Below are 25,564 nucleotides of genomic sequence, written 5' to 3' on the forward strand. Positions count from 1 at the left end.
GCAACCCACTCCAGTGTTCTTGCCTGGAGAATCCCAGGGACGGGGGAGCCTGGTGGGCTGCCGTCTATGGGGTCGCACTGAAGCGACTTAGCAGCAGTAGCAGCAGCTCCTGCATTGCAGGCAGATTGTTTAACAGCTGAGCTACCCAGGAAGAATAGTTTCAACAGTTACCAGTATAAACTAGGTGATCAAAGGGGAAAGAAAGTACTAAAATTTCTCTTCTAGATGGAAGAAAAAACAGAAGTCCTTCCTTAAATTGTGCTGTTTAAAATTAAGCTTATATTCCAAGGTTCAGTTTAGTTCAATTCATACGCTCAGTCGTGTCCTACTCTTTGCAACCCCATGAATATTCCAAGGGAGCCTCTTGAAATATTAGTGGAATGTGAGTACTAGTTCTCAAACCCTCATAGAAACACTACCATTTCAGGAGTTCTGCTCCTGGCTATAATGCAGTAATTTGTAGTAAATCCATATATTTGTTCTTTGAGAACAAATAGAAAAGCTGAGTTAAAAATAAAAAAGCAATCACGGCAAGGCACCCAACTTGGAGAGATAGGTTTCCAAATAGAAGAGACCCTCAGAAGGGTGAGCCAAAATCCTGCAAAATATTCTTCCATCCAGAGCATTATTTATTGACCACTGGCATGGAACAAAAGGCTAAGAATCCAGGCAGACGGATGCAGCTATTAGGAAGGCAAGCCAACAGAGCTTTTAGTAACGTCATAAGGCTGATGACACAAATACTGGAGTTTGGGGCTGCCATGGCAGCCAGGACTTGAACGTCTAACAGACCAGTAGGAAGAGGGCAGCTTTCCCCTTGAGCCAATTGGTGAATTCCTGAGCTGCAATAAAGGCAGGAGATTAAGAAACTAAGCAGGGAGCTACTGAAAAATCTCAGCAAGGCTTTCTACAATGTTGAGAGATGAAAACTTGGAATTAGAATATTCCAATAAGGAGCTGCTATTGTTGTTTAGTCACTAAGTCATGTCCGACTGTTCTGTGACCCCATGGACTGTAGCCCACTAGGCTCCTCTACCCATGGTATTTCTCAAGCAAAGATACTGGAGTGGGCTGCCACTTCCTTCTCCAGAGGATCTTCCCAACCCAGGGATAGAACCTGTGTCTCCTGCATTGGCAGGCATATTCTCTACCACTGAGCCAACAAGGAAGCCTCCAGGAAGGAAAGGTCAGAGGAAATACCCCAGACTCTCAATTAGGATTTAAGGATGAGGCCAATTTGGAGACAGAATCTGACAAACTATTTCAGTTTTGAGTTATCACGGATTTTGATTAAATAAGGTCATCTTCCCTGAAATTATTCTATAGATACATTCCTACCTGAAACTTGATTGATACCTAAACGCCTTGCCAAAGCTCCTGGGTTCCATCCGGCCTCTGTCTACAGACCTGCTTTCATCTCCCTCTCTGTATCCACTGCTCTCCCTTTCTGCTTGTTAGCTTTGCCAGTCATCATTTAGAATCTTAAATTGTTGAAGCTTTCCATCCACATGTTGGGTCTTATGTCTCTTTAATTCTTTGAAAGTTTTCCCTCACTTTCTTATCATAGCCTTTAGCACACTACATATATGCTAATAGCTTATACTCTATATCTGTTTATATGTTCCACTTGAATGTAAGTGAGAATTCTGTGAAAGAAGAAATAGGGTCTGGCTTCATCACTGCCGCATTCCTCAAACTATTTCAGTGTCAGATAGCATCTCTGGATAGTGAACACTCCATACATATTTATTAAGTGACGCTTAAGGGAAAATAAAAACTGATACTTAGAAGCACAGAGGGTACATTGACGCCAACCTGAAAAACCCCATGCAGATCCTAGACAGGAGAAATCACATTAAGTTTCGTTCTGTACCTGGTTTAAAAGAGAAGGAAAACCTCCCACCCATATTACTCCTGGGTTTTTTGGTTGCTGATTTTTGAGGTTTTTCAAAGCGCTGTCAAAGGTCCTGAATTTTCGTATTTTCTCTTAATTTACATACCTCTTCCTTTTGTATTTTTACAAAACGGGTGTGTGCAGGTAAGTGACATGGAGCAAGAATTTATTTGAAAAATTATAGTATGTATAGTAAATGAAGCATTTCCTAAAACTTATGAATACCATACTTCTGGAAAATATTTTTTTAACAGACATTAAAAATAAAACTGAAATTTCATAAGTACTTCATTATCTTTTATATTAATAAGATAAAGCTTGCCTACTCAATAGTTACACTGATTTAATATTCATCTAGTAAGTTCAAGATGGGATATTTGGTGCAGCTATCTTAAAAGAATCTGCATCATCCTATAAAGTGGAAATTTCAATAACTAATTGGTTAGTGAGGCTTTTTTGTTTTTAGAAGAGTCAAACCAAACATATATGAGTGTTGCAACACTTAAAGCTTAGTTCATTCCATGATGGCACACTCAATGAGTGTTAGCTCTTTCCTCAGTAAGTTCTTTACCTGGTCGATTTTGCTTTTTAGTCTTTACATGGTTAGAGGCAGAAACAGCGTAGGATGAAGTGAAGGATCTGCTTTTGGTGAGAGTCATCATCACTGGGTTTTTCCAAGAATCTGGATTAACAGCACTGTAAAGACAAGGTACAAAGAAAAATGAAGAAACTATCCCTTGATTATTGGGGCAGACCTTGCCAGAACCCAACCATCATTTTCATAATAGATGTTCCAATCTGAGTCATGGTCCAGGTTTAGTGACAGAACCACTTGACTTCCAAGTGACAAACTAGGTTATCTGAATTCAGTCTGTGCTACAGGGTCACAGGACACGCTCTTCAAGGATACTGGGTTAACCAAGACAAAAAGAGAGCTTTACTGTTCATTCAATTGCTCAGTATCCAACATCTTCTCATTCTATTTCCATAATCATGTTCCTCAAAGATTTTCTAAAAACATGGTAAACTAACTTTAAGATGCAGGTGAACTTACATTAGGTGTGAATGACATGATGCTTTCTTATATACTCTTTCTAATCTATTATTCTTGGTGTAACTAAATTAAGAAATTCAAGTACTCATCATTCAAAGACAATGTTCTTGCAGTAAGGTTAATAACAGATCTTTAACCAACCATTTCTTTTACTGGTGATACCCTGTGTAAAGAATGGAATGATGAGACCAATTCCCTTGTAGATACTAATGGACCTGCTACTAAAGGTAGCACAGATGCTATTTACTAGGAGAAAGGTAACGGCAGTAAGTCTTCACTCGAGGGAATGCTTTTAGCAGGATATCCTTGTTCTGTCTAGGCATTATTGTAAATAAACCTGGAATCAATTTAAATAAATTCAAATAAATCATAAATCAATCTGGAAGGTTTGGATGGGGAACACTACAAAAAATCCATGTAACTAATGGATATAAATTTTAGAGCTATTTCAAACCAAAATTTATCTGTAGGCAATGGTGAAAACCTTACATTCTGAATCTGAAACAGAATCTATTGTAATTTGAGAGAAAAAAAGTTCGGGAAGCCATATAAACGGTCTTGATTTACTCCAAAGGAAAAGTGTGTAGTCTACAGCCATACCACCCTGAACATGTCGGATGTCGTCTGATCTCAGAAGCTAAGAAGGTAGGGCATGGTTAGTACTTGGATGGGAGGAAAAGTGTCTGCTTTATGTTTTGGTTTGTGTTTTGCTAACATCAATGTGTTTTCGAGCATTAGTAAATTTGGTAATGCATAAAATCTATAATTTGCATGAGTGTAATTGGACAATTTGATCCTTGGCCAATCTTAGATTGGCAGTGTAAGCAGGATGTACCTGGTCTCTCTGGGTGGCTTATTGTAAATAAAGCTGAAATGGATGGAATTATGGGGTCATTAATGAGTAGACACTGTCATGTAAGCTATATAGTTAATGAGGTATAATTTGGAAGTGTTCTATAATCAAAATAGTCAAAATAAAGCTGTAGTTTTTCTAGTAGTCATGTATGGATGTGAGAGTTGGACCAAAAACAAAGCTGAGCACTAAAGAATCGATGCTTTTGAACTGTGGTATTGGAGAAGACTCTTTAGAGTCCCTTGGACTGCATGGAGATCAAACCAGTCCATCCTAAAGGAAATCAGTCCTGAATATTCATTGGAAGGACTGATGCTGAAGCTGAAGCTCCAGAACTTTGGCCACCTGATGCAAAGAACTGACTCATTGGAAAAGACCCTGATGCTGGGAAAGATTGAAGGCAGAAGGAGAAGGGGATGACAGAGGATAAGATGGTTGGATGGCGTCACTGATTCAATGGACATGAGTTTGAGCATGCTCTGGGAGTTGGTCATGGACAGGGAAGACTGGTGTGTTGCAGTCCATGGGGTCACAAAGATTCAGACATGACTAAGCTACTGAACTGAACTATAACCAAAATGGCATCCTTTGTGCAAGCATCATGATGTGTGTATTGCTTACAATTCTGCATATTAACCAGAACATGTGCTAAGGTGAAATAAGAGGACTTTTAGGGTATGCTGCATTACCAGTTTGAGACCTCTCAAAGGGGAAGATGTTGCGCATTTGCTTGGCTACTGCCTCTGTTCTTTGATTATTAGTAAATTTACTGATGGGAAAGATCTGTTACCTGTATTCAGTCTTATGTGACATTCTGCTACTAATTACCTCATTTCATATCTTTTATCCTTTTCAGAGAGATTTTTCTTCAACTGTTGACCCAGGTATTTTAAAATTTCATCCTTTCTCTTTACTTTAAATAGCATTTGAAAAGTGGAATGAGTTCTAGCAATTATCAAATACAATTAAGGATAGCCTACAAGATATTCGTTTCATATCCTTCTTGGAAATGTCATTCTAGGCAATTCACAAATGTCTGGAATTTTGAAAAAATAATATCAAAGAAAACTTTGAATCTGAGATAGATAACTATATCAACTATTTCCGGATACCACTATTTCCTGTCAACCACTTTTGCTGGATTGATTGATGTATGAGACTTACTGTGAAGACACTATATATAATGATTATGTGGCCTACATGTCTTCTCAGCATACTGTATAATAAACAGATTGTAACTACTCTATGTAGGCTTTTAAAAAGACGTTAACATTAACTGAATTTATTTTTTAATACCTTAAAGAGTTACATTATTAAAAGTGTGTGAGTCACTCAGTCACATCTGAGTCTCTGTGACCCCATAGATTATAGCCTGCCAGGCTCCTTTGTCCATGGAATTCTCTAGGCAAGAATACTGGAGTGGGTAGCCATTCCCTTCTCCAGGAGATCTTCCTGATCCAGGGACTAAACCTGGTTCTCCTGCATTGCAGGCAGATTCTTTACTGTCTGAGCCACCAGGGAAGCCCTCTATATTATTAAAGCTAGCTAAAAACTGTCTACTTCTATTTTATATTTCTTTAATAAAAACATTTAAGATAGGCTCACTTTGAGAAATTTCATAAAGTGCAATAATGGAGCATCTTTAATGCGTGAGAAGTTAATGAACTTCAAGATAAATAAAATCCTAGCCATATATCATTTCTTAATATGCTAAATATTAATTCCTTAAGAGACATTGTCAATAAAAGTGACAAATCAATATATATGTGTGTATATGTGTATGTATTTCCATATATACACATACACACACACTTTATAACTTACAGGTACTTTCAAATGTATTCCTTTGTGTCAATCTTCGATAGTTTTCAGCTGTCTATTGATCTTTGCCTTTGTGATTCCAATTTAGATCTTATTAATATGTAATGATTTGAATTCTAGTGAGAAAAATAGCTTAGAGGAACCTCTACTTGGTCTTCCCACACTAACACAGCATGCAAAAACTATCTATGTGTTTGTTGTGGAAGACCTCAACCCTCCTCTACAAAAGTGGATTTTATCACCTTCGTTCTACTCATAAAAACTTCATCCTAGGTCCTGAAAGTCTTACCAGGTTCTAACAGTTTATTTTACAGGGTTTACAGCCTGCTGTCATTTCCATGGCCAATGTGGAAGGCTTAGGGTATGATTCATTTCAGACTTAAAATTTCTCTCAAGCTTACTTTTTTTTTTTTTTAAATAAAGCACCTATTGGTATTCTTCCACTTAATTTTACTCCACTTGTGTCATCATTCCCCCTTTCCTGAAGAATTCCTTCTGGTGGGTACCAAGGCTCTGGCTACACATCTCTGAGTGGTGGGGTCAAGATCCTTCTGACTCTTGGTCCAGTGTCTTTTGACTCAGCTGGATTTAAAACCACCCAGGAGTAAATCATCCAGCTATGGACCTATAGGAACATAAGTTGAGGACTGTTTCTACTTTTCACTTCCTACTCTTGTTCTTTTTTTGATCACTGCAGTCCTCAAAGAGCCTCAATAAAAAGACAGACATGGAAAGGAAGGACTGACAGGGAAGAAGTTTCAAAGATTAAAACTCAAGTCAGTTTTGAAATCAGTCAGTTTTAGCAACAGGTCTTCTAACTGAAGAAGGTTTTATCTTTGGTTTATTAGTAGGGCTGGAGATGTTCACTATTTTCACCCACAACAAAGGATGAGTCAACCCAAACTAGCTGTGTTTAATGGTGGTACCATTGCTGCTTACTAACATATGGTTTTCCCTTAAAGGGCTAAATTCTCTTCAGAATGAATTTTATTAATATATTTTTATAATGGTGAAAAAGTTGTATCACTCTCAGACGTTATATCAGGACTTTTAATAGGATAGTGAAATTAAGGAAGAGTAAGTTAGTAGACACGACTGAGCGACTGAACAGAACAGAACAGAAGTTAGTAGAAAAAAGCATACCTAGGCAGGACAGCAATGAGTACTTTTAGGACAAAGGGAATGAGTGGGATTGTATGCCATTCCTTTTCTATTTTGAAATTAGTTGAGAAGGAGCATTTATTTCATAAAACAGAATGACAAAATCCTTAGGAGTTAAGCTCATAAAAGTTTTTGAAAGCCTCTTCCTCATGTTGATTTCAATATCAGCCTCTAACCTCATTTAACTAAGAGAAGAGAGGAGTAGGAGAAATGAAATTTGATGAGAAGTAACAAATAATAACAAAAAGAAAGGAGACATTTAAGAAAGCTTGAATGGATTTTTGGTAGAATCATTCTATGGATAGTAAATACAGGAGCATTAACTATACTATGACAGGAATCTTGGCAAGGTGCGCTGGTAAAATAGACAACCTCTCTAAAGATAAATACCAAGAACAGAAAATTCATGTTTTTAAGCAACAAATACATAACTATAATTTCCTACCACTTATCAGTATTTGCTGCTGTAAAAGTCAGCAACAGTCAACATTTTCATGGGAAATTACTATTAGTGACCTATAATTTTGAACTTCAGGAAATGTTCATGAAACAGATTAACAGATTAACAGCCCTTTCGAAGTTTCACAAACATCCAGGTGATAAGACAGAGTGGAATTATCTGAATTCATGTGAAAGAAGGAATCATTCATATTTGTTTCTGATTCAATAAGTTTATTAATATTTAACATGAAAGAAACCAATATGCTTTTAAGTAAGAAAGCAAGAAAAGTTAACAGTCATTAAAAATTCTTAGGATTTGAAACGTTTCCATTTCTCTGCCAACTTCATAATGGGGCTTTATATTCAAAGCTAAGGTCAAAAGAAAATCACTTCTAATATTGTCATCATGTAGTTTAATAAAGATGTGATAATTTTTCTGTCATTAGATCATTAATAAAACTGATGTATATGTTTCAAAAACCTGAAATCATATATGGTAAATGTTCTCATGATTATTACTCACATAAAGTATGCTATTTCTATGCCAAATAGAAAAGGACAAATGCAGTAGCTTTCTCTGAAAGAATTTCTCTCATGATGATGTCTTCTTCAAAACTCTTTCTAGATCTTAGTATTATCTTTTTCTTAGCTTTGGTAATTCTGATTTTTCAACCACTTTGTAAAATTAGAATTAATATTCTAAGTAAATTGTATTCTATTTATTTTTATTGAGGTACAATGAAAATATAACATTATATTTGTTTTAGGCACATAACATAATGATTTGATATTTGTATATGCTGTGAAGTGATCACCACAATGTGCTGTGTGCTTAGTTGCATTTGACTCTTGGTGACCCCATGGACTGTAACTCATCAGGCTCCTCTGTTCATGGGGATTCTCCAGGCAAGAATGTTGAGGAATGCTATTTCCTCCTCTAGGGGTCTTCCCAACCCAGGGATCAATCCCAGGTTTTCTACATTGCAGGTGGATTCTTCACCATCTGAGCCACCAGGGAAGCCCAAGAATACTGGAGTGGGTAGCCTATCCTTTCTCCAGGGGAACTTCCCAACTCAGGAATTGAACTGGGGTCTCTGTGTTACAGATGAGTTCTTTACCAGCTGAGCTATCTGGGAAGCCCAATAAGTCTAGTTAATATCCATCTGGTGGCTTAGATGGTAAAGAATCCACCTGCAATGCGGGAGTACTGGGTTGGGAAGATCTCCTGGAGAAGGGAACAGCTACCTGCTCAAGTATTCTGGCCTGCAGAATGTCCTGGACAGTCCATGGGGTCTCAACACACATATTTGTACTTTTGTTTTCTTTTGATGAAGACGTTTAACATCTATTCTCTTAGCAACTTTCAAATATGCAATACAGTATCATTAACTATAGTCACCATGCTGTACATTCCCACAACTTACTTATTTTATAACTGCAAGTTTTGATCCCCTTCACTCATTTTGGCTACCCTTGACCTCTGCCTCTGACAACCACCAATCTGTTCACTGTCTAAATAAAGTTTAAGTTAAAAACTGTTTGAACATATTTAGTTGCTCTTAGAATGATCTACCTTTGATCTGATTTTTTGCCCTTCAAATAATGCCAGGAGAGCTGGTCTGGTGAACTGGGGGAAATCTAACAATCTTTTGCAAATGTTAGGTTGGATACCTTTGATGTAAAAATCCAACACAGATGTCAGTCCAGGTAAAATCTAGTCTGCCTTTATTCTGGGTTCAACTCTACCCATCCAAATTTACAGTAGCAGACATCACTTCAAGTCTCTGTCCCCATTTATACTTAAGGTCATATAGCACGATTTAAGCATAACTATCTGATATCAATCCCTATACTGCTCTGTATTTAAACCAAATACCTTTTACATTTTCAAAGCTGGCCTCAAACCAACTATAATTTGTTGGGCCTCCCTTTCCCTGTAATTTTTTTGCTATATATTATAAATCTTTATTAATGATCATTTTCCATAATTAAGTAAACAATCATTTTGGATGCTTCTATATTTTACTTTATATATATATATATATTTTTTAACTTTTCATTTTGTACTGTGGTATAGCCAATTAACAATATTGTGATAGTTAAGGTGCACAGCCATGCATATACTCGTATCCATTCTTCTCCATGCTCCCTTCCCATCCAGGCTGCCACATAACACTGAGCAGTTTCCTGTGCATGTAGTAGGACCTTGCGAGTTATCTATCTTAAATACAGCAGTGTGTACCTGTCCATCTGAAACTCCCTAACTGTCCCTTCCTTCCATCCTTCCCTCCCCCCTGGAAACCGTAAGTTTATTTTCTAACTCTATGAGTCTATTTCTGTTTTGTAATCCCCTGTAATTTATAATTAATTTTTGATAAGGAACTTCTCCTAGAAACATGAACCCAAGAGGAACATCACCTAACCTGGATGAAGGTGCTTCATGCAGCTTGATGCTGGCACTACGGTCCCTCCGGACAGGGGCAGGCTCCAAAGTGGGCAGACCTGTGGCAGAAGTGGTGGTGGTCCAAGTTGATGAAACTCGTCTCAGCAAACCAGGGGGCAAACTCCTCCTCAGGCGCTGGGAAGAAGAAACACTGATTTTATTACCAAGCATATTTCCTATCACTAACTTATATGTCGGAGAAGGCAATGGCAAGCCACTCCAGTACTCTTGCCTAGAAAATCCCATGGATGGAGGAGCCCGGTAGGCTGCAGTCCGTGGGGTTGCTAAGGGTCAGACACGACTGAGCGACTTCACTTTCACTTTTCACTTTCACACATTGGAGAAGGAAATGGCAACCCACTTCAGTGTTCTTGCCTGGAGAATCCCAGGGACGGGGGACCCTGGTGGGCTTCTGTCTATGGGGTCACACAGAGTCGGACACGACTGAAGTGACACAGCAGCAGCAGCAGCAGCAGCAGCAGCAACTTATATGTAATATAATGAAAGAAAATGAGTTTTTAATTAGCAATGAATATATTAAACTATATTGGTTGAATATCATATCTCTAAAATTTGGGCACTCAGAAATTCAATACGGAACTCTGGCCAAAATCAATTAATATTATAAAAATGACATTTTGGGACCTTCATTTCAATGTATATAAAAATTGGATTATGGGAAATTAGAGTCATTTACTTTTGGGAAAATTTTATTGTCATATTCATCCAGCAGGGCTTACATACCTATAGATATTAATATATAACTTATTATGAGCTGCATTTCTATTAACTAGCACAATTGTTCGGAGAAGGCAATGGCAAGCCACTCCAGTACTCTTGCCTGGAAAATCCCATGGATGGAGGAGCCTGGTGGGTTGCAGTCCATGGGGTCGCTACGAGTCAGACATGACTGAGCGACTTCACTTTCCCTTTTCACTTTCACACATTGGAGAAGGAAATGGCAACCCACTCCAGTGTTCTTGCCTGGAGAATCCCAGGGACGGGGGAGCCTGATGGGCTGCCGTCTATGGGGTCACACAGAGTCGGACACGACTGAAGTGACTTAGCAGCAGCAGCAGCAGCACAACTGTTGTTATTCCAAAGTGCTTACTGATTTAATTGATTTAATCCTTGATTTAGAAATGACAGGACCTAAGGGTAAGCGTATGACTCACAAGATGTACCACCTCTCTTGTGGTTAATATGACTTAAGACAGACAGGCATTTGGGTAATGTCATTAGGACGAACATCCTTGTTTTTGAAAGGAAAGTATAATTTCTACATACAACCAATAAATCTGATTCAGAAGAGGTGACTGGGACAGACCAGGAGTGGGTGTGAAGAGACTGGGAAAGGTGCAGCAAGAAAGTGAAGGAGAGCAAAGAGGAAGTGGGCGTGGTTCACCATGCAAACCACCATTCTCCCCAGCCCCTACCAGAGGGGAGAATGCGCCCAAGCTTCCCCAGCCTGCCCTCCACTTTTTCACTGGTCCCAAAGGCAAAGTACTCTGCTGACTAGGCTCCCTCCTTGACCAACTCAAGTGTAGTCCATAACCAGGTCTTTGGGAGGGAGGGTAGAAGTCCTCCAAGAACCTGAGTTCCCGGAACTGGGGGTTCCCCTCCAAGTCTGGTGCACTGTGAGGATGAACGCCTCTTAACAGAAGACTCTGCTAGTCGACCTGCGATTCCCGTTTGTCATTTCTTCTCCTACCATAGCCTAAGTGGGATTTGTGACACCCTCAGCACTCAGACATGATTCTGAGTTCACCAGGATGAACAATGACCCTCCAAAGAGAGTCTTAACCTTAAAAATGAAAGGGAAGGTAATCTAATACGACTACAGCAACAGTGATGAGGTAGGAGCTCATTATTTTATTTGTGGTTGGTGACTCCTAGAAGAACCATTGTGCAAGCAGAGTTTAACAGAGTCTGCTCTTCCTGAAGGCAGTAAAAGCTTTGAGAATTAAGTATGTGGCACCTTGGGATTCAAGAATAACTCTGATATTGAATAGTTTCCAAAATCTCTTAAAGATATATACCCTAGGAGGGAATTCAACAGGAAGAGAAAATGTCAAGCAATGTAAACATCAGGATTCTTGTCTGTAAATCTGTCACTGACTCTGTGTCTATTTTGAGACCCAAGGGAATCAGTTTCTCTTTCTCCATCCGTTTATTTTCATATCATGTTTAGCCCTATCTTTCTCAGAGAAGCAGATGTTCAAAGGAAACTTAAAAACACCTAATTGACAAAGTTATCTGAAGGACACAGTCCTGAGTCCAGGACCCACAATGGCAAGAACACAGATGTTACTGACTGACCATCAGCTCCAGGGCACAGCTACTTATTTACCAAATAAAGAACTGTGCTGGATATATCTGAGACCACTGAAATTCTGGTTCTTTTCCTTTTTTTGTTTCTCTGGTCCTTAACATGACTTGTTTTCAACTAACACCGAGGTCTAAACTGGAGGCAGAACCCTACAGCACACTTTTGTAAAACTCTCATATCTTATATGTAAAAAGAAGAAAATACACACATCACTAAGACCATCTTCTACTCTAAATAATCAAAAATCAAATAAATTCTTCTAAGTTAAAAACTTGTTGGGTTTGGGAAATACATGAGGGTACCGTGAAGGCTACCATACTAAAAATCAAAGAGGAAAGGAATCTCACATTTTAGAAGGCAGTGAATTTTTAACAGAATCCACAAAAGTGGGAGCAGGGGGTTTCGCCTGCTTTTATTTCCCACTGCTATTATTTTCATCCCACAGACTAAGGCCTGAAATGTAGAGAAGAAAAAACCTGAACACCTGAATTAAAAAAGTTAATGTAAAAAGGTAAATTTTTTTGTTTACAGAAAGCTATCAGGTATAAGGATGGAAGTCTTCATGTTCACTTTTCTATTACTTTGGTCACCATGATTGACAAACACTTCTTAGGGGAAAGAAAGTGAAAACATTAGTTGCTAAGTTATGCCTGGCTCTTCACGACCCCATGTACTTAGCCCACCAGGTTTCTCTGTCCATGGAATTTTCCAGGCAAGAATACTGGAGTGGGTTACCATTCCCTTCTCCAGGAGAACTTCCTGACCCAGGGACTGAACCCAGGTCTCCCACACTGCAGGCAGATTCTTTACCATCAGGTAAGACTTCTTGTGGGGGTGCGGGTGGTGAGGCTCACTGCTATGAAACTCTGGGTGGGTCTGGAGTGATAAGAAAAAGGCCTAGGAAAAACAGTTTCACCCTTTCAGAAGCATGTCATTAACGCCTACCTTGGGAATAGCCAGCTTGTCTTTTTCAGAGCTTTCTTCAGAATCAGAGCAGGTGTAGTTTTCACTGAAGGACACGATGGGGTTCACCCTGGGCTTGTGAATGGCCTGGATGGTGAGTTGCGTGCTGAGGAGGTTGCTCACTGCCCTCAGTGACGTGCACACGTTGGCAGGCAGAGAAGGGTCTGCCAGGAGGTCAGTGATGAGGCCGTGAGCCTCGCCCATCACGGCAATATCCACAGTGATGCTGGTTCCTGAAGACTGAGACACCAAACAGGAGGTTGGGTGAGAAAGGCCTGAGGCTGGAGGCACAGGCAGGGAAACTGGGCTTTTTCAAAAAAGTGGGCCAAAGTGACACGAGGGTGATAACAAAGTAACATTCAAATCACATTTCTGCATCAAATTTTGCCCAAATTTGCCATATCTTTTTGCTATTTTTTACTGCTAGACCCTGTAGACTTTGAAGAGACAAAAAGATAAACATTATTTTTTTTTTAATAAAAAGCTTCAGGAAACAAAAAAAAATTCATATCAATCACTCCTCATGAAGATCTCAACATTTTAATGTACTTCATATAGTAAGTATCCATCAATAGATGAACTGAAAAAATGTGATATGATACATAAAATGTGATATGATACATAAAAATGTGATATACATACATACATATATATATATATAATATATATAGTTGGCCAAACAGTTTGGGTTTTTCATATAATCTTATGAATTTTATATAGAAAGACACACACACACACACACACACACACGTGCATATATAAATATATGTCAGGCCTCTATGCCCATGGAATTCTCCAGGCAAGTATACTGGGGTAGGTAGCCATTCCCTTCTCCAGGGGATCTTCCCCATGACCCAGAGGTTGAAACCTGGTCTCCCACATTGTAGGAAGATTCTTTACTGTCTAGCCACCAGGAAAGCTCAGACACACACAGACAGACACACATATGTATTTATGTACATATTAGGTATAATATATTTATGTGTATTTTATATATATATATATATATATATATAATGGCATACTATTCCGTCATAAAAAGTTTCATTCTGAAAAGTAACATCAATATACTATAAAATTTTAATTTTAGTAATATTCTCATATGATATTTGAGCCTGGTGTGTGGTAATTATTCAATTAATATTAGAGAGTAACACAAAAAGCACCTCATTGTGCTGTTCAGATTCACAAACTGTCCCTCTTGATGTCAGGAATAATAGAAATTTCTGTTCTAGAATTATGTGGCACATCTGTCATATTCTGCCAAACTTCCTCTCAGATTCAGAGTTATTACTCTATACCTGCTAAAGGAATGAAGAACATAAAACACAGAGTACAGGGGTGTTCTTACAACCTGCTGGTCAGGCAGTAATGTAGACAGGAAGATGTGGGAGCAAGGGAGAGCATAGGCAGGGTCAAGGTTAAGAAAGTAGATGAAGCTGAAGGATGGCATACAGACGGCTGTTAATACTTGAATGGTGCCACAGGATGAGGTACAAGGAGGCCAGAATACTGGCGTGGGTCGCTGTTCCATTCTCCAGGGTATCTTCCCACCCCAGGTATCCTTCACTGCAGGCAGATTCTTTACCAGCCGAGCCACCAGCAAAGCCCACGAAGAAGCCACATAACTTTAAATTGAGTAACAGCGACGGGTGTGCAGGTTTTGGAACTAGGCTATTTGCTCCAAATTCTGACTCCTGACCCTACCATTTTCTATGGTATGATCTCTGGCACATTAGTGAGCTCTCTGCACTGTGACTTCTCCATCTGTAAAATGGATAGAGTATAGTACCAATCTCAGAAGGTTATTTCAGTGATAAGAATTAAAGGGCAGGGACTTCCCTGGTGGTTCAGTGACTGAGAGTCCTCCTTCTAATGCAGAGGATGTGGGTTTGATCCCTGGCTGGGTAACTAGGATATCACAAGCCGCCGAGCAACGGAACCTAGGTCTCGCAACTATTCTAAACTAGAGAGAAGCCCGCAAACCACACAGAAAGATTCTGCTTGCTGCAGCGAAGATTCCAGGTGCGGCAACGAAGACTCAATGCAGCCAAAAATGAAAAATCAAGTTAAACGAGGACTTAAAAGGTAGATTATATACAAGGCACTTACTATTGTGCTGGTTATCAGTGTCCAATAATGATAATGATATAAATAATAGTAGCAATAATTCTGGAGTTTTTCAGTAAGAGGTTTTAGAAGTTAGGCTACATAGTTGGGAGAAAATAAAGTTTAATCATTCTGAAAACGGACTTAAAAATGAACTCCAGAGATACGAAAAATTTAAATGTATAAAATTATCAGATTATCAAAAGGAAATATGGGGACTGTTTTATCATCTTGGGATTAGGAAGATGGCTAAAAGTAATATAAATGGCATAAACTGTCAAGAAAACATCTAACAGATCTGATGCAACACATAAACTTCTTATAAGAAATATACTATAAGCAAAGGTAAAAAACAAACAGTCCATGAAAGAATATCCGTTACCCAGAGAAGATAAAACGTGTGAATAAAAGGCCTCTAAAAAAATAAAAATCAATATAGAATTCCCTGTTGGTTTCACTGCTGAGGACCTAGGTTCAATCCCTGGTAGGGGAACTAAGATCCCACAAGGTATAGAGAGGGACTATATATATATATATAAATCAATAAAAGATAGACTGGGAGAAAGGGAATGAATATACAATTCAAATAGAAGTTAACCATCAAATACAAAAAAAGCTACTTGCTTCATGAATGTTTAAGATACAAGTTAATGCAATGAAAGTAAAGTTTACTTATTTAATAAAAAATAAAAGATTACTAGCACCAATTATCAGTAATGGGTTGAGGAAATGAGCTGTAAGTAAAAACAATACAATATTTTTGGCAAGAATTGACAGGCTGAACCTATCAATTTATAGTTTAAATGTACATATTCTATAATCTAGCAAGACAATGTAGACATGTAAAGAAAAACTACATTTATACAAAAATATAAAGACAAGATCACAAAGGGCACTGCAATGCTCTGATAACAATCAAAGTGTGGCCATAAATGCATATCAACAGAGATAGTGTTAAATGTTGTAATATAAACAGATCATGTACTTGTTTTAAAATATTTGGGTAGATCTCTAAATGTTTATTTGGAAAAATATTTATAAAATATTGTTCTGTGGGGAAAAATGTATGTCACAGAAAAAGTGAACATGCATTTTTTTGTAATCAGAAAAATATGATAATTATGAAAATACCCAGCCTCTATGAACGTATTTAGTCTTATAGCAATAGCAAGGATAAATTATTCTGTAAAGCTATCATATAGAAATCATATCTTTTCATACTAGAATAATAAGAGTAGTGATAGCAATACTGGTGGACAATAATGGTGACAGCTGACATTTTTTCAGCACAAGTCTACAAGGTAAGTACTATTATTTTTTTATTTTTATTAGTAAAAAATCACGTGCCAAATAACTGAGTCAAAAATAACTCACAATCAGATAGCTGGAGCATGAAAACATCAGGCTGCAAACACATACTCTATTTCCACAGCCCAAGAGCTGAGCTAGCAGGATGAAGTAAATACCAAACGTTTTCATTGTACGTTACTAAATATATCTGTAATTATTTAATGCTTTATTTAATCATTGTGCCATATTTTTCTCTCTCTGTAGGTTTACATATCTTCCATGAACTGACATGAAAATTTTAGTGTAACATTAATAGTTTTAGGATATATGATTATGCTTATTTCACATATTTACTTACATTGTTAACTTCAAAAATGTTTGTGAGAAATGCCACGGAATTAGTTTAACATTCCCTTTCAGAAATATATTCTCAAATTCATCTCTATTTATTATGCTTCTGAAAAACTCATCTGGTATGATCTTTTTAAACAGTAATACACATTTCGTTCCATGTTGTTCTAATAAACTTAATCTACTACTTAATCACTGTACTGTTACCCTAGAATATTGAAAGTTTAAATCAAACTTTGTATTCAGGACATAAAATTTTAAGATATTTTGACAATAACATTAACAGTTTATATTCTAATGGCTAATAATTGAACACATTTCCTAAAAATGGTCTCAATGCATAAAACTTACAAATCTGAAGAAAAATCAGAATATATTCACTGAAAATTATGAATACATTTTAAAATAAATTATTGGTGAGAAAACAAGTCTATCTTATAATTCTCTAATTTTATGTCTTTTTAAAACACTTTTTAAAAAGTAACGGATGAATTCCTTATACTCAGAAAAAAACAAATAAAAAATTGAAAAGTAACTTTAAAATAAAAACAGAACTAAAAACTCATCCTTACAAGCAAATGTCAGTATTACATAAGAATTTAGAAAACAAGTACATTATGTAATTCAATGCTACAATACTGTTGCTTTCGTGAAAGCAAAGGTCTTCAAGTGAAAACAAAAGCAATATTCAGGCTAATAAAAAGCAAATTATTCAGAGTGGAACTGGCTAAGAAACCAGACACTTTTACTATTGAAAAAGTTTCCCTACTGTTATAAACTCAGGACTTTTCTTTTAGTTTTATGATTTTAAAATTATACAACAGTTAAAACTTTATCACACATAAGAAGTTATCATCAGTTTTTGGCTCAAATAGCAAGAGGTTTCAATGAGGCATGAAATCTAAACCCAACCATCACATTCGTTTGTCACAAACTCGCCAAGACTAACCACACATGACTTGCTGAAACACAGAAAGATACATGGGCTGCTATTTCAATAAATAGAAGGCAAACTATACAGACCCAGGCACATTCAGGGAGTCATTTTAAAGAAATTTCAGAGTAGCAGGGCTTTGGCTGATTGGTAGCGTTTTTTTAAAACAAAAATACAAAATATGAAACGTCACGCAGTGACTCACACAGCGGCTATTTCCACACCTATTTAATTTTCAAAATAAAATAATTCAATTTCTAAGTATATCAAATAATGCTCAGTAAAATTTTCATTTAACTGGTGAAATCTTAGATAGTGATAATAAACACTAAAGGTTAAGTTTATATTAAAGGTACTTTAAAGGAAAGTCTTAAGCTAACAGCCTGAAATCATCTTTGAGTGCAATAAATAACCCTACTGAGCATAAAACCACAGTTGAGTCTTTTTATGGTGCGCATGATCAAACGAATCTTTTCTTAAAAAGAGTGACCAAGCAATAAAAAAACATTTTACTTTGCATGCTATCCTTATAATGGAAACATTTATATTTAACATTTAAGAAAATGCAAGTATAATTTTCTGGGCCCTATTTAAATGACAACCAAAGTTGGATTGCCATCTTTAAATAGAAAATCTGGATTTTCAGTCTGATAAACAGTGGAGTAAAGTGCAGTTTTATAAATCAAACCAAAAATAACCAGTTCTTTTGGTAAATCCACCACTTTTCAAAGCACCCGGTTCTTTCAACATCTTCCTTTACCCCTTCATCTCTTTCCAGTCTATTTCACCATCTCCAGAAAGTCTACCCAATGTTGGTTGCTATGGTAACAATCTAATTTGCTTCCAAGTTACTTTACTCATTACAAACCAAAGGCCCAGAAAAGCAGGAGTTAGAGATAAGTTAAGGAAACAACAACAAATACACTTAGAAATAACACTAAATGTAACTCCTAGGCTAGGCATGCATCAACCAATTCAATTACAGAAAATTTGCTTTTATGGTCACTACTTCCACGGTAAAAGTTTGAAATTACACTATTGGTATGATAAAGGGGAAAGGTTTGAATGTGTGTAGCGGTCAGGAAAAAACTTATACTCTAGGTTCAGTTCAGTTCAGTTCAGTTCAGTTCAGTCGCTCAGTCGTGTCCGACTCTCCGCGACCCCATGAATCACAGCACGCCAGGCCTCCCTGTCCATCACCAACTCCCGGAGTACACCCAAACTCATGTCCACAGAGTCGGTGATGCCATCCAGCCATCTCATTCTCGGTCGTCCCCTTCTCCTCCCACCCCCAACCTTTCCCAGCATCAGAGTCTTTTCCAGTGAGTCAACTCGTCGCATGAGGTGGCCAAAGTATTGCAGTTTCAGCTTTAGCATCAGTCCCTCCAATGAACATCCAGGATTGATCTCCTCTAGAATGGACTGGTTGTATCTCCTTGCAGTATAAGGGACTCTCAAGAGTCTTCTCCAACACCACAGTTCAAAAGCATCGATTCTTCGGCGATCAGCTTTCTTCACAGTCCAACTCTCACATCCATACATGACCACGGGAAAAACCATAGCCTTGACTAGACGGACCTTGGTTGGCAAAGTAATGTCTCTGCTTTTTAATATACTATCAAGGCTGGTCATAACTTTCCTTCCAAGGAGCAAGCGTCTTTTAATTTCATGGCTGCAATCAGCATCTGCAGTGATTTTGGAGCCCAAAAAAATAGTCGGGCATCTAAATTTCTAAACTACCATAAGCTGCAAATTATAAAAAAATTTTACAAAAAAATCTATTTGATCAAATGACTAACAGAATGTAAAAATATGTATATTTAATTAACATGACAGATTATTTACTGAGGTCCTATGTTTGGGTTTCTATCAACATGTTATTCAGTAATGGAGAATTTCTTTTTGTTAAAGAATTTTAAATTTAATTATAATTACATTATTCAAAATTTAATTTTAACTGGTAGTAAATGCTTATTAATAACTAAGTAATAAACATAGTATAAAGCAAAATTATAAAAGGCACCTGTGAAAAGTCACAGAAATGGAGAATTCTTCAAGGAAAAAATCATTCAGAAGTCTTAAAAGATAAATATTAGGAACAAGGTAAATGCTGGGAAGGATTGGGGGCAGGAGGAGAAGGGGACGACAGAGAATGAGATGGCTGGATGGCATCACCGACTCGATGGACATGAGTTTGAGTGAACTCCGGGAGTGGGTGATGGACAGGGAGGCCTGGCGTGCTGTGATTCATGGGGTCGTGGAGAGTCGGACATGACTGAGCGACTGAACTGAACTGAACTGAACTGAAATAAAAACAAAGTAAACAAGCATTATTTCACTTCAAGAAAGTGAAGGTGCCCAACGGTAAAATCAGAAAGGGTTTGAGAAAATTGATGTCAACATCAATTAGTGATTCAAAATGATGAAAGAGATTATTTGATGTAGAGGGTAAAGACAACGCATCCAATTCTTGACAAAAATTTTTTGGGATGACATCAGTATAGTCAAGCTATAACTCTTCTCCCTATATATTTTGAAACAAATTTAAATTGATAACAATGCAATAGGCTAAATACATCCCTGCTCAAAGGCAGAAGATGTAATAATTCTCTAGTCTTCTGACTCAGTGAATCATTTGATGTGTCACTTGCTTTGGGCATTAATTTATTCTAACTGGAGGAAACTAACTGGAAGCAGCACAAAAGTCACTCTTCATAATTCTACATGAAACTCTAAGATAGCTTACAAATGTAAAAGCAATAGAATAGAGGTAATTATCTAGATAACCAAGTCAAGTTGCTGTATTCCTCAAATTATACCATTTTTTCGTTTTATTCAATATTTTACATTTTGTGATGGTTTCCAAAACCAACCATGGCTTTTCTTCTAGGAGATACTGTCCTTTGGAGCAATCAGGGTCTCCCCCTGAAAAATCAGAGAACTAGCCTGGGTCTTTCTAAGATCCCTCCCAGATTCTTTACTGTCTGAGCCACCAGGGAAGCCCCTCTGATTGTATAAGTCGAAAGCATTTATTTATTTAATAAACATATACACATATATCAGAGAAGAAAGAATCAAATAATTTTAAAACTTATTTCTTGGATCATTAAGGATTTTAAATTATTTTTATTTATTTTTAAAATTTACTTTATTGAAGTATGGTTGATTTAGAACATTGCATTAATTTCTGCTATATAGCAAAGTGATTTTGATATGTGTGTGTGTGTGTGTGTGTGTGTGTATTCTTTTTCATATTTTTTTCCATGATGGTTTATCACAGGATAGTGACTGTGCTATACAGACATAATTTTTTTTAAGTATTATGTAGACTTTGAAAATTTATTTCACTGATTGCTAATCCTATTCAAGCTTTACTTCTAACTTATAATTGAGTGACTGATGCCATTTCCTTCTTATAGTGAAACGTCTAAAGTACAGTGAATACTTATGGGGAATGGGTTTCCCAGGTGGCTCAGCAGTGAAGAATTCACCTGCCAATGCAGGAGACTTGGGTTCGATCCCTGGGTTGGGAAGATCCCCTGGAGAAGGAAATGGCAACTCCCTCCACCATTCTTGCTTGGGAAATCCCACAAACAGAGGAGGCCGGTAGGCTACAGTCCATTGGGTTACAAAAGTGTCAGATATGACTTACTGACTAAACAGGAACAAATTATGGGGAATAGACGATACTTGAACTTCCACTCCCAATATTTGAGTTGCACTTTGCCAAGGGTCAGTTTTGTTTTGGTCCTAAATCTGTTCAGACCAGTTGTAACTGACACTGCAACTTATACATGCTAATAAAATATCTATAAACCAGAGATATTTGAATAAATAATGGAATAGTTTCTTTAAAAATTAAATTGAATAATTTTAAAGACTGCATAAACAGATTCATAAAGACAAAGCCCTGACATCAATTTCTGTTAAGTACGGGTGAAACAACTACAAAGATTCAAGAAGAAAATGATAATGTGCCTGAAAAATTCTCAACTCAGAATGCATCTAAGTGCCTAAGTCCTTTTGTTTTTAACAATCCTATTGTTAAAAACAAAAAAGCAAAAAATAAAAAACCTGAACCTGGTAGTCGTATGGGTGTGCTGCACGTAAGATAAATTGGGACTCTAATCAATATAGTAAAAACATACACAAAGAGAAACAGTCTTGGTTTTTCATAAAAAATGTGTGACATCCCCATAGTCACATGTAGAGTTAAAAATATATTACTAGAGATACATAAAATATGTTTATGATTCTCTGCTTTAAAAACTTTTAAAATTAACAGACGAATTACTAATTAAGAGGGCACTCCCTGGTGGCTCAGAGGTTAAAGCGTCTGCCTCCAATGCGGGAGACCCAGGTTCGATCCCTGGGTCGGGAAGATCCCCTGGAGAAGGAAATGGTAACCCACTCCAGTATTCTTGCCTGGAAAATCCCATGGACAGAGAAGCCTGGTAGGCTACAGTCCACGGGGTCGCAAAGAGTCGGACACGACTGAGCGACTGAACGGAACGGAACGGATACTATTTCGAACCCAACAGCTTCTTTCACTTGAAATGAGACACAATGTAATGGTCAGGTCAAAGTTATTCATCTCTATTCCTGGAACAAGGGAAAGAAAGTGAAGTTTGGTCTATGAATTAGCACATGATATACAAAAAGTTACAAATGTATATTTTCATCATGTATATAATTCAGAAGGTGTTACATGTAAGAAGTTGGAACAAAGATAAAACAGTGGGATATAAAAGGAAGTTTTATTCATTTATTAATATCAAATTTTTATTTTATCTGGTTAGTATGTGGGGCCTTTGTGGAGAGGAAATAGAAGTCCACTTCAGTATTCTTACCTGGAAAATCCCATGGACAGAGGAGCCCAGTGGGCTACAGTCAGTCCTTAGGGTTGCAAACAGCTGGACACGACTGAGCGCGCGCGCGCGCACACACACACAAACACACACACACACACACACACACACACACACACACGGTGCCTTTAAGAACACAGGATCTAGAATTAGAATCAGATAGCTTGTGTTTAAATTTCAATCTGGTGTGATTTGGGGCAAGTCACTCATCTCCTTAGCTCTTGTATTCTCGTTTCTAGAAATAGGGTAAAAATAATATCCACTGTATAGTATTATTGATGATTCAATAAAGACCTCAGTAGAAGGACAACTAGACTCAAGGTATTAGATTGGATAGACAGAGTGCCTGAAGAACTATGAATGGAGGTTTGTGACACTGTACAGGAGGCAGTGATCAAGACCATCCCCAAGAAGTGCAAAAAGGGAAAATGGTTGTCTAAGGAGGCCTTACAAATAGGTGAGAAAAGAAGAGAAGCTAAACACAAAGGAGAAAAGGAAAGATATACCCATGTGAATGCAGAGTTTCAAAGAATAGCAATGAGAGATAAGAAAGCCTTCCTCAGTGATCAATGCAAGGAAATAGAGGAAACAATTGAATGGGAAAGACTAGAGATTTCTTCAAGAAAATTAGAGATACCAAGGGAACATTTCATGCAAACACGGGCACAATAAAGGTCAGAAATGGTATGGACCTAACAGAAGCAGAAGATATTAAGAAGAGGTGGTAAGAATACACAGAACTATACAAAAAAGATCTTCATGACCCAGATAATCATGATGGTGTGATCACTCACCTAGAGCCAGACATCCTGGAGTGTGAAGTCAAGTGGGCCTTAGGAAGCATCACACGAACAAAGCTACTGGAGGTGATGGAATTCCAGCTGATCTATTTCAGTTTCTAAAAGATGATGCTATGAAAGTGCTGCACTCAATATGCCAGCAAATTTGAAAAACTCAGCAGTGGCCATAGGACTGGAAAAGGTCAATTTTCATTCCAATTCCAAAGAAAGGCAATGCCAAAGAATGCCCAACCCACCTCACAATTGCACTCATCTCACACTCTAGCAAAATAATGCTCAAAATTCTTCAAGCCAGGCTTTAACAGTACATGAACCGAGAACTTATAGACGTTCAAGCTGGATTTAGAAAAGGCAGAGGAACCAGAGATAAAATTGCCAACATCCATTAGATCATTGAAAAAGCAAGAGAGTTTCAGAAAAATATGTACTTTTGCTTTAATGACTATGCCAAAGCCTTTGACTGTGTGGATCACAACAGACTGGAAAATTTCAGGAGATGGGAGTATGAGACCACCTTATCTGCCTCCTGAGAAATCTGTACGCAGGTCAAGAAGCAACAGTTAGAAAGAGACCTGGAACGACAGACTGGTTCCAAATTGGGAAAGGAGTATATCAAGTCTGTATATTGTCACCTTGTTTATTTAACCTGTATGCAGAGTACATCATGTGAAATGTTGGGCTGGATGAAGCACAAGCTGGAATCAAGACCGCCGGGAGAAATATCAATAACCTCAGATATGCAGATGACACCTCCCTTATGGCAGAAAGCAAAGAGGAACTGAAGAGCCTCTTGATGAAACTGAAAGAGGAGAGTGAAAAGCTGGCTTAAAACTCAACATTCACTAAACGAAGATCATGGCATCGATTCCCATCACTTCATAGCAAATAGATCGGGAAACAACGGAAACAGTGACGGACTTTATTTTCTTGGGCTCCAAAAATCAATGCAGATGGTAACTGCAGCCATGAAATTAAAAGACACTTGCTCCTTGAAAGAAAAACTATGACTAACCTAGACAGCATATTAAAAAGCAGAGACATTACTCTGCCTACAAAGGTCCATCTAGTCAAAGTTATGGTTTTTCCAGTAGGCAGGTATGGATGTGAGAATTGGACCATAAAGAAAGCTGAGAGCCAAAGAATTGATGCTTTTGAACTGTGGTGTTGGAGAAGACTCTTGAGAGTCCCTTGGACCACAAGGAGATCCAACCAGTCCATCCTATGGGAACTCAGTCCTGAATATTCATTGAAAGGACTGATGCCAAAGCTGAAATGCCAATACTTTGGCCACCTGATACGAAGAACTGACTCATTGAAAAAGACCCTGATGCTGTGAAGGATTGAAGGTGGGAGGAAAAAGGGATGACAGAGGATAAGACTGTTGGATGGCATCACTGACTCAATGGACATGAGTTTGAGTAAACTCTGGGAGTTGGTCATGGACAGGGAGGCCTAGCCTGCTGCAATCCATAGCGTTTCAAAGAGTCAGACAAAACTGAGTGACTGAACTGAACTGAGATTGCCTGGTCCCCAGGACATGTTTGAAAAATATTATATAGCACTGTATCATAATTATTTTTGCCTTGACAAAGACTGTGCAAAAGGTTGCATACTATATGCGTGTGTTTTTCTTCTACATATACTGGGTCTGTAGTTTCTTTATAAATGGAGGCAACATACAGATTATCATTTGTCTACCAATGTAAAGAAACTCAAACAACAAAAGCAAAATCTTAAATAGTTTCCCTTTTTATTTTAGGTAAATGTAGTCATAAAGATTGTACTCCCTACTCCCATAGACTCCAAGTATTTTGGAGCTGAATTTTAGGCTCTTAGAAAGTGATTGTACAGAAGTCCTGGTTTCATTTAGTATGGTTGACTGCCCTGGTATGATTTATAAAGCACTATGAGAAAGGAATTCTGAAAGCAGGCATCTCAGCTCCATTGTTGGAAGTTTTTTTCTCCTTTCTATTTAGTCATCTTGGGAGGCACCCTGGGAGGCAAACACAGCATGGGAAGAACATTCTCAGGGTGAAAAGGGAGTTGGGATAAGGGAGGAATAGAATAAACAGTATAAGGCATGACAAATAAAGGAGTCACTGGGACTTTTCTTACCCAGCCTTGGTCCTAATGCTGGGAAAAAGATGCCTGTTGGGCTTTGGGGAGTTGTCTCATTCTATTTCTCTAAAGCAGTTTGCCACCCCTCACCCTTCAAATCTTTCTCTTTGATACCAGGAAGCAGTCTCTTAGTCT

The 25,564-nt window shown here is 37.8% G+C and overlaps 1 protein-coding gene across 5 annotated transcripts in view; it reads right to left on the reverse strand.

The window, feature by feature from the left end:
- The window catches only part of PDE3A (phosphodiesterase 3A), a 376,433-nt gene that overhangs the window by 54,856 nt on the left and 296,013 nt on the right, over nt 1–25,564 (reverse strand). For all 5 annotated transcript variants that reach the window (XR_016037666.1, XR_016037667.1, XR_016037668.1 and 2 more), the window contains exons 3-5: nt 12,942–13,199; nt 9,648–9,802; nt 2,466–2,590 (exon numbers count right to left, since the gene is read on the reverse strand). Coding sequence is in view for 2 of the 5 variants with exons in the window: in XM_055396504.2 (XP_055252479.2) it covers nt 2,466–2,590; nt 9,648–9,802; nt 12,942–13,199 (538 nt within the window). In the remaining 3 variants the exon portion in view is untranslated. The remainder of the gene's footprint in view (nt 1–2,465; nt 2,591–9,647; nt 9,803–12,941; nt 13,200–25,564) is intronic.

This window comes from Moschus berezovskii, chromosome 6 (assembly GCF_049115385.1).
Source record: "Moschus berezovskii isolate FMDL1 chromosome 6, NW_MosBer_1.0, whole genome shotgun sequence".
In the NCBI taxonomy this organism is placed as follows: Eukaryota; Metazoa; Chordata; class Mammalia; order Artiodactyla; family Moschidae; genus Moschus; species Moschus berezovskii.